General features: G+C 28.3%; 1 protein-coding gene and 1 pseudogene across 2 annotated transcripts in view; one reads left to right on the forward strand and one right to left on the reverse strand.

The window, feature by feature from the left end:
- The first annotated feature begins 902 nt into the window (after positions 1–902).
- Positions 903–6316, forward strand: LOC105459870 (annotated as a pseudogene).
- A 202-nt stretch (positions 6317–6518) lies between these two features.
- The window catches only part of LOC105459871 (ragulator complex protein LAMTOR3-A), a 4219-nt gene continuing 1144 nt past the window's right edge, over positions 6519–9593 (reverse strand). Inside the window, exons 1-3 of one of the 2 annotated variants that reach the window (XM_011706207.1) lie at positions 9192–9555; positions 7528–7755; positions 6519–7068 (exon numbers count right to left, since the gene is read on the reverse strand). In XM_011706207.1, the coding sequence (XP_011704509.1) occupies positions 6931–7068; positions 7528–7755; positions 9192–9200 (375 nt within the window). In that variant the 5' untranslated portion in view covers positions 9201–9555 and the 3' untranslated portion in view covers positions 6519–6930. Of the gene's footprint in view, positions 7069–7527; positions 7756–9191; positions 9556–9593 lie in introns of those variants that run through there. The other variant, XM_011706208.1, reaches the window with a different exon arrangement.

The following is a 9593-nucleotide window of genomic DNA, read 5'->3' on the forward strand; positions in this document are numbered from 1 at the left end:
CTGCAGCAAAAAAAATTTGCTGCTAGAATCAAATGACGTTTACCTAATTCTGTTGAGGAATATTTAGCAAAACTTTTATACATTTTTCAGCAAAATCATTCTTTCCGTGTGGCACTTTCTTAGTTACTTCTGTTAAAGTACGCTTTTATTTTAGCTAATAAAATTGTATCTCACAACAAATATATTTTATCTTTAATAGCTAACTTTTAGCAATGATGCAGCAAAGTTTGAACTAGTTACTGATATTTAACTGATAATGCTAAGTCATTTTTTTGCGTGGACCTCGCACTCTTCTCATCTCGAAAAACCCTTTCAAAAGAGCCCTCTCACTCGACCCTACATACATACATTTAAGATTTTCAACCCCCCGGAGGGTTGAAGTGGGTGCTTTCAAAATTAAATGATAGATTTCATGATGCTATTGTACCGCTATAAATTTCAATCCAATATCTCGAACCATTAATTCAGAAATTATTTAAATGGCTCGGAACTTTTTTGGCGGTCTCTGTACAATAGTTACGTGTGCAATATTAGATTCGAATAGTTTTCCATTTATTCTACAATTTTTTTGTGACTTTAATAGAATTTTTCTATAAGAGCTACAATTTATTTCAATAAGAATTCTGCTCGTGCTTGTGTACGTATAACTGTAGTTAACTATACACCCGTATCCTTGAATGTCATATCAGGTTATTTATCTTAACGGTTTATCTGTTGATATAGACTGATTGCGCTGGAACATTGAGAATTTTAGTACGCGGAACGCATACTGTCGAGTGTTGACGCTGAACATAGTTATTGCAAAGTAGTAATACGTTTAAGTCACAAACAGTGGGAGCCTACGTTACATTATACCATCTATTAAATCTCATTCAATGATCAAAAATTAACACGACAATGAATCTCTGCAGAAACTAAAATTAAAAGAAGCCTTCTCGCATTATGTAACTCGTTTCATCATCAGGAAAAATATTTAGAAATTACGTAAGTATGTTTCATAGCATCTGCAAGAAATTTTAACGAGTTCGTATCCATCGTTTTTATTTCATTTTCCTGTTTCAAGCAACGTGATGATGTCGACGAGCTGCCACTGTTTGCCGACTAAACAGCGTGTTTTAGTGACTAGCAATAAAGTTCCTGCTCCTGGTATTGATTTGCTTCGCGCAAAGTGAGTTTGAATAAATCTGAAATACTTATAGCGATTTCGACTGGGATGTACTAATTGCACATTTCGGCTGGTCGAATAATGCAGTCTCTCGCCAGTGCCGCGTGCTCGTTTGGACTCGGTTTGCCGCATAGGTGCATATTAATTGGGTGTAAAGTGGCTCTCACAAATTAGTCGAGGCCAGTTGGTATAATTGCATCCATTTACATTAACTCCACACTGTACACTGATGGCACACTGATACAGACTGATCCAAATCAGCCGAAATCGCTATTAAAAAATTATAAATTTTATTGTTAATTGTATTATTATTGATTTAGATGCGACGTCACTATTATACCGGCTGGTATAAGCACTCGAGAACAAGTATTGAAAGCTCTTCCTGGGCAAGCTAGATGCTGTGTTTATCGCTAGCCATCATATTGTCAATAGCGAGTTTCTTGATCAAGCCGGTAAAGGTCTATTTTATTGAATTTTTTAGAATTTCACTTTTTATCTTCAATAATTTCATGATTATACAGTCGTTTCAAAATTTTCTCAAGTAAAACATTTTTTTAAGAAATATGCTTTTAAAACTTGATCGAAATATTTTTTCTAAATGTTTGTTATATTTTGAGTAAAATACTAAGAAATGTGGGAGAAGAAAATTATTTGAAGTTAAACATTATAAATTGATTAATTTTTTCTAATAAATATTAACAGCAGTTGCTGGAACGGTGCAGGATAGTTTGGTAGTAGTTTATTTTTAGATAAAAAACCATCAGATCAAGTCGATAACTATGAGTGATTTTGTTAAAAAGGATAACAGTAATTTCCAATTAGAGAATGAGAAAGTTAAATATAATAATTATATTTTATTATTAAAAAAACTTTAGAGTTGATGCATATAAGTCAATAAATAAAAGCATAAATTGTAACGAAATCACATAAAAATTTAGAGTAAAAAATTATTTAAATTTCAAACAATACAATATCAAATTTGGATATCAAAAGGAACTAACGTTAGATCACAATAATATAATTTGTAAAATAATTGTACAGAATTATCAGACAAAAATATTAAACGCAGTTTGTTTATAAAATTCGAACTTCTATAAGTGCATCAACGGTAATTATGCTCATTAGCGATTAATATATAATTTATCAATAGAAACAGAAAGTTGTTTAATGGTTCGGCACTCTTCTCGAAATTATTATGTATAAATCAATCATAAAGACAAAGAGAAATGATGACTTAATAATACTAATCAGCGAGCATGTCAATAAAATAATTGTTTTGTATAATGATCGCCAAAATGCGTCGAGCTTCGATATTAGGAGTTCTCGAACTTTCAAAAAACGTGATAAAATTGTAAAACTATAAAACAAGAGTTAATAAAATTTTAGAATTATGATAATTCGTGAATTTAACAATTGATTTTTTGGAATAAATATCAAGCTATTGATATTTTTAGAAATATCATTCTTTTATATATAAAATATAAAAAGAAAACACTCATGTAAAAAAAATTAGTGATTTTATTTTAAAAAATCTAGAAGAGGCTTCTATAATTATAAAGATATTAGACAACAAATTGTATATAAATTTTATTAACACAAAATATGCAAAAATGTCTAACATAAAATTTATTCATGCATAATTTTATTTTAAAATTCAAGCACACAGAATAAAAAATGAATCAATTGATATAAAGAAAACACGTACTGTTCTTAAAGGGTACACAATGTGCGACTACATATTTTTTTCTTTCAAAACTTAAGAAAAAGCGAGATTTTATTGCAATTTCCATCGTTTTCAGGACCAAATTTAAAAGTCGTGTCGACAATGTCGGCCGGATACGATCATTTAGATATTCCAGAAATTAAAAGAAGAGGAATTAAGGTCGGGCACACACCGATGGTACTTTCTGCTGCAGTCGCGGAAATTGCGGTGCTTTTAATGTTATCCGCGGCGAGACGCGCCCGTGAGGGGCGCATAAAGTTGGAACAGTAATTACAATTTTACCTTATTTTATTAAATTTAATTGACAACAGAAATTCTTGTATTTGAAAAAGGTAAGCCTGGTAAGATTAAATAGAAAAATAATGCCATATTTTATTTAACGAATGTCAGATCTTTTTTTAATATACGTTTGCTAAATATTTTCTGTATACAATTTTCTTTTATTTATATCGCATTAATGCATAAATAAATATAGATCTAACTCAAACGGCAGCTTACAATAAAATTATTAATTTACTTTTGCCGTCTTTCGTCGGAGTGTTTAAGTAAATATATAGTGACAAATGTACATACAGACATGATAATGTAATTTAGGGGTGAGTCATCAACAGGACCACAATGGATGCTGGGACAAGATTTACGAGGTTCTACAGTCGGTATCTTTGGCTTAGGAAATATTGGCCAAGCAATAGTTAAACGATTAAACGGATTCGAAGTAAAGCGCTTTATTTATACCGGACATTCGCGCAAGAAAGAAGGTTTGTATAATCCATTAAGAAAAGTAATATGAACTTTACACGATCTATAATACTGATTAGTAATATTGAATTAATTATATTGATTGTAGTTTACAGTATGCATCACATTTTTATAACAATCAGTATTATTGACAATATTTCAGCTCAGTTTTACAGAATTTATGTAATTACATAATTGTGCAATTATACTGACAAAAATAATGACGCGCCCTTTCTTCGAATATTCTTGAGTGATCCGAATTTCTTAATTTTCGAGCATCAATTTCTTCTACATGGTAGAGACATCCTTTACCACAGAGCCGATGCTGATACTCTAGAATCATGAAATTCGAATCACTGTCAATATTCTACGATTCTACGATCATCAGTATTAATTACATATGATCAATTTAATAATATTGTCAGTATTTGTTGGTACTGACCATATTAATAAAGTCCATAAAATATTTTTTCGATTTTAATGTCCTATATATTGCATCATTGCTTGAAAAGTGACACTCAAAATTAAATTTCTTCAGTCTTTTGATGATTGATATGGTAATGATTACATAACTCATTCATAATAATTAAAAATTCACGTTTTCTTAAGTTGTATCAGTTTTGAATTAAGAGTTTATTATACTATGTACATTCCATATCCTCTATATTTTCTTTTATAATACTTATGAACAATTTTATAATAGCTATAAATAATTTAATTGTAAAATATGGATTAATATACAAGTGTTTCATATATTTTAATTGCCCATCTTAAACAACCTGTCTTGTAAATAACGCAATTAATGTAAAAAATGTTTCAAACAAAAGTTATGTCTGAAAGAGGATAAAATAATGGGGTAAAATCAGTTTTCGAAAAAATCAATTTTTTGTAATCATATGAAAGTTATCGCCATTTTTCAAAATGGAATTATATGATTTTTTTACATAATATAATTTCTCTAGTTATTCTCCATATAAAATTATTGAAATAAAGTTATCAAAAAATTAAATAATTCACGAGATATTTTATACTTTATACTGGCACATTTTGACATGAAATATAAAATATCTCGTAAATTATTTATTTTTTGGTAACTTTACTTGTACTTTAATATGTATGCATAGAAAAATGAAATGAATCAATTGATGTAAAGAAAAGTTTCTATTCGAAAAAGATATGTAGTTACATATTGCAAATTGCATAATTTTTTTGACACAGTACGTTACTAAAAAATGAAGTTTTACGAAATATTTTATTTTATATTAACATTTACCAAAATAAAGTATTAAATATTTTGTAAATTATTAATTTCTTGATAAGTCCATTACTTTTATATGCAGAATATAACTAAAAGAATCATGTGCAAAAAGTTATATAATTCTATTTAAAGAAATGACCGACTTTTGTGTGATCTTTAAAAATCGATTTTTTTGAAAATTAATTTGTAAAATTATATTTGCCCTCCCTCAGGCCATACAATTTTTGTCTAGTATATTTCCCACAATAATGCAGTATTTTTAAGATATTCGAAGACAACAATTAAGATGAGACATCTTGCATATTCTTTTTATTAATTTTATATATTTATTATAGTTATGCAAAAATATATATAAATTCTCATAAAAGCTAAGTTATATTCATTAATTAAATAGATTTTCAACGATATAAAAAATCTGAATAATTACGTAAATTTCCAACAAAATTTATTGCTTCGCGAAAATTTCTTTCGCGTTAAAATAGTGAATTTATAGGATTACTGTTTAGACAAATATTTTACATGTATATATAATACATAATATACATATAATACATAATTAACTCATTTTAAAATAATATGATTTAGAAGATGAACTTGGAGCGATATTTGTACCTCTGGATGAGCTTTTAAAACAGAGTGACTTTCTCGTGATTTCGGCGCCTCTAACCGATGAAACCCGAGGACTTTTCAATGATAGCAAATTTGATAAGATGAAAAAAACAGCCATCTTTGTGAACATATCTCGCGGTCAAATCGTCAATACCGGTTCACTTGTGAGAGCTCTTCGTGATAAGAAGATATTCGCTGCTGGATTAGACGTTACTGATCCAGAACCGCTACCACCGGATCATGAACTTCTGAAATTACCTAATGTCGGTCGGTCATCATTTTTATTTTCTTATTTTGTTATCACACACAATATCACATAATATCACTTGAGTGTTCCAAAAATCAATGTTCTAGAGATTCTGTAATTTCTAAACGTTCAAGTAATATTATGCTATGATATATTATAATTTACATGTATTATAATGTAGTACAATATATCAATATATTTTTTTATAATTACAGAAATTATGCCACATTTGGGCAGCGCAACAATTAAAACCCGCAACGACATGTCGATAATCGCAGCGCAAAATATTCTCAATGTCTTTGAGGGCAAACCCTTAGTTTATCCTTTATAATCATTTTTCTGTATATTTTTTGTGCATTTCTTATATTCATTACTTTACCTATTAAGAAATGTTACTAGAAATGATTGTTTATTCATGATATAATAAAATTTATTTTTATTTTATTTTGTTAATTTTGATTCATCTTCAAGATTAGACAAATATAATCACTTGAGAAATCGTAATCTTAATTTGATTATTCATAAGATTCGTTAAGTTAATTATACGAGTATAATCAAGTAAATATTTTATTGTTATAAAGTGAGTTATTTCTAGGTATTCCTTAAAGTCTTTGTCATCAGATTCAATTATTTAATCATTCATGTTTATATTGGAATAATTTTATAAAAGATAGTTGTATAGGATATCTTCAAAAATTGTACACAATTGTATCTTTAGTATATTTAGCTGTTTTGCTAAATCTGATAAACCTTTCGAAACTTGTTCTTCTAAAATCTATTAAGTTTCAAAAAATTCTTTACGATTTATTACCTATATTACTTGTTGTGTAATAAATTTATTACATATATTACTTAATGTAATAAATTTAAAATTTACAGCACACAGTTTTTTTTATGAAAGATATTATATTTTTAATAAATAAATATTATTCTAACTTCGAGTATATCTTTAAGTTTTTCAAAAAGAGCTTCTTTGTAGGTTTTTTGCATTCATTTAAAGTATTATATAATTCTTTACTTTACAAACACACTTGTAATATTATGAACAAATGCAAGTAAGTAAAAACATGAAAACGTATTTATAATCCTTGAAAAAAATATTATTGTTTTTGCAATACTTGCAATAATTTATACATTTATATTTGAACGGTGTTCAACATCTATCATCCGTAATGAACAACAGGTAACCATCAGGCTTCCACTACTGCATTCTTTAAACTACTTAAGATAGGATCAATCTTATTTTCCAATGATAATACATGGCCAGTGTTGCAATTGTGACTAGCAATAAAACTAACAACCAACGGCAATTTATTCATCTGGATTACCTGAAAAACATATAAAAAATATTTTTAATTGCTAGAACAATTTCATATGTCAATCAACATCATATGCCAACTAACTACACTTGTATAATTTCTATAACTTTGTATAACTTCTATAATTTTAGAATTTATTTTGTAATATCTTAAATAATGAAAATAAATTAATTTAAAATAAAAAAATAATTATAAAAATAGTTTATATTATTTGATAAAATAATAATTGTTAAAACATTTTTAATTATTTTATCAAATATTGCAATATATCCTATTATTTCTGGTAATGACTAAAAATTGTTCTTCCTATCTCTATTATTTTTATATTTTTATAGTTTTCAAAAACTCAATTATTTATTTTGTCTTAAAATTGCCAACATAAAATTAAATTTACACACGAATTTTAGCATAAATATTATATATTTATGCTAAAATTCGTGTGTATATACACAATTTGTTGTGTTTTACCTGATAATTACTGTACATGCATATAATAGTTTTATTTTTGCCAAGTCCCAATTTACTTCCTTGATCAGTAGCCATTCCAAAAGTAGATAAAAAACTGGCTCTTGTAGCTAACTCTGGTGCTTTTTCGTTAGCTATAGATATAACAGGTACTCCATCCCTGTCCGTAATTAATATACTATGCAAACCCTCTACATCAGTTAATAGTCCGTAGAGAAACTTCTTCAATTCCTAAAATAACAAAATTATAATCTAAATTATTTAAAAAATCTAATAATTAATTATCCATGTGTCTAACTTGCTTCAATTATTGTCATAATTGTTGATAACAATATAGTATTACTTATATATATATAAAACGCAAAGAAAAAGTTGATTTTAATAAAAAAAAATGTAAAGATGACACTTTACAATAAGAAAAGAAACATATATTTGTCACAAAATACATAATCTTTTGCTAGCAAATTCTGTTTACAAATCTTTTATCACACTGCCACAAAGAGCTCCAAAAATTGTGCAAAATTTTAAGTTATAAAAATAGGTTAGAATATTATTATTATTTAATTAAAAAACAAGGAAAAAAGGGACTGATGAGAGTCAACGCAGTATACTTGATGTGTGCGAATTTCAATTCGTTTTAATAAATACCTCACAATTACAGTAGAACGTTTCAGTTCCAATTTGACAATGAGCCATCCTTAGCAATACAGAAAACTTGATGGTACTCAAGTTTCTTTCTATATTGTTGAGGATGGTTAAAATCAAAGCCGAAACATTCTACTGTAATTGTGAGGATATTTATTAAAACAATGGAATTTTGCATGCACCAAGTATCATGTTGACTCTCATTATCCCCGTTTTTTTTGTTTTTTTTAAATTTGAGAGTTCGTTTTATTTGTTCAAAGGAAATACTATCCACATTGCATGAAATCATGGTATTTCATGACATTTTACAATTTTTAACAAAATACTATTAAGAATTTTTGTCTTTCTAAATATTAACAGATTTGAAGAATACCAAAGTTTAAAAACCTCCTTAGATTTTAAGAAACATTTAAATAAACTGTACAATGTGCAGATATACAATTTTTGCACAACATCCTTTGTAAAATCTTTCTGATTAGTCGAAAACAGGCTTTATTGTCTGTACTACAGTGTCTGTACTATAAATTTTGTTGATAGAATACCAGTAAAGATATGAAAGAATTTAGTAACTGAATAATAGAATAATAGAATATAATGCAGATTGATTGCAGAAACTAATAAGTAAAATCAGACATTTCGCAATCATTTAAGTGATACGTTCCATTTAAAATGTTTACAAAATGAGATTCTATAATTCAGTTTCTGTCGACAAAATACCGAGTTTCATGCAGACACAGAGGATATCTACTACAGATATATCTTGGGCAAATCTGCTGTCAATCCGTTGCCATACAGCGAGCAATTCACTTTCTTTTGAGGATGAGCAAAAAAACGTTTATCAATGCGTGCTTCTCTTATATTGCACATCTATTCTTTTTTTCACGATTTTTGGAGCACCTGCAATAACATGATAGGAAAAAAAAATCGGAGATATTTTATAACTAAACGAAATAAAGTATATAACCTCAAACTTTTGACAAAGCGTGACGCTTTTTTTTATTACAACAAATATTCAAACTTACAAGCGTCATATTTTTCCAAGGAACGTGCACGAGTTCGTAAACGACGATCGAGCGATAGGATTAATTTTTTCGAGCGCACACGATCATCGAGCGGTATCACTGGTATCACTCGGTCTTCTGTTGATAGTCGTATCGTGCCGCACAGCTGCGCGGTATTAACGGTATGTGTTGGTATGCGCGTACGCGTAAACGCCTTTACGATGAGGCGTGACGATTGTGACTCACACGACAGCAATATAAACACTAAGTACTATATAAACTCCATAATTGTTCTTACAAAAACTTTACCGAGATTTCTGTTAGAATTTGTATTAGAGTTTAGACGTCATTTTTGCAAAAAGTGCGATATATCGCGGCATTGCTGCAATAAGGGTCATATCTTGAAAAATGACAATTTTGAGT

Source organism: Wasmannia auropunctata, unplaced genomic scaffold (assembly GCF_000956235.1).
Source record: "Wasmannia auropunctata unplaced genomic scaffold, wasmannia.A_1.0 LD333502.1, whole genome shotgun sequence".
Lineage (NCBI taxonomy): Eukaryota > Metazoa > Arthropoda > Insecta > Hymenoptera > Formicidae > Wasmannia > Wasmannia auropunctata.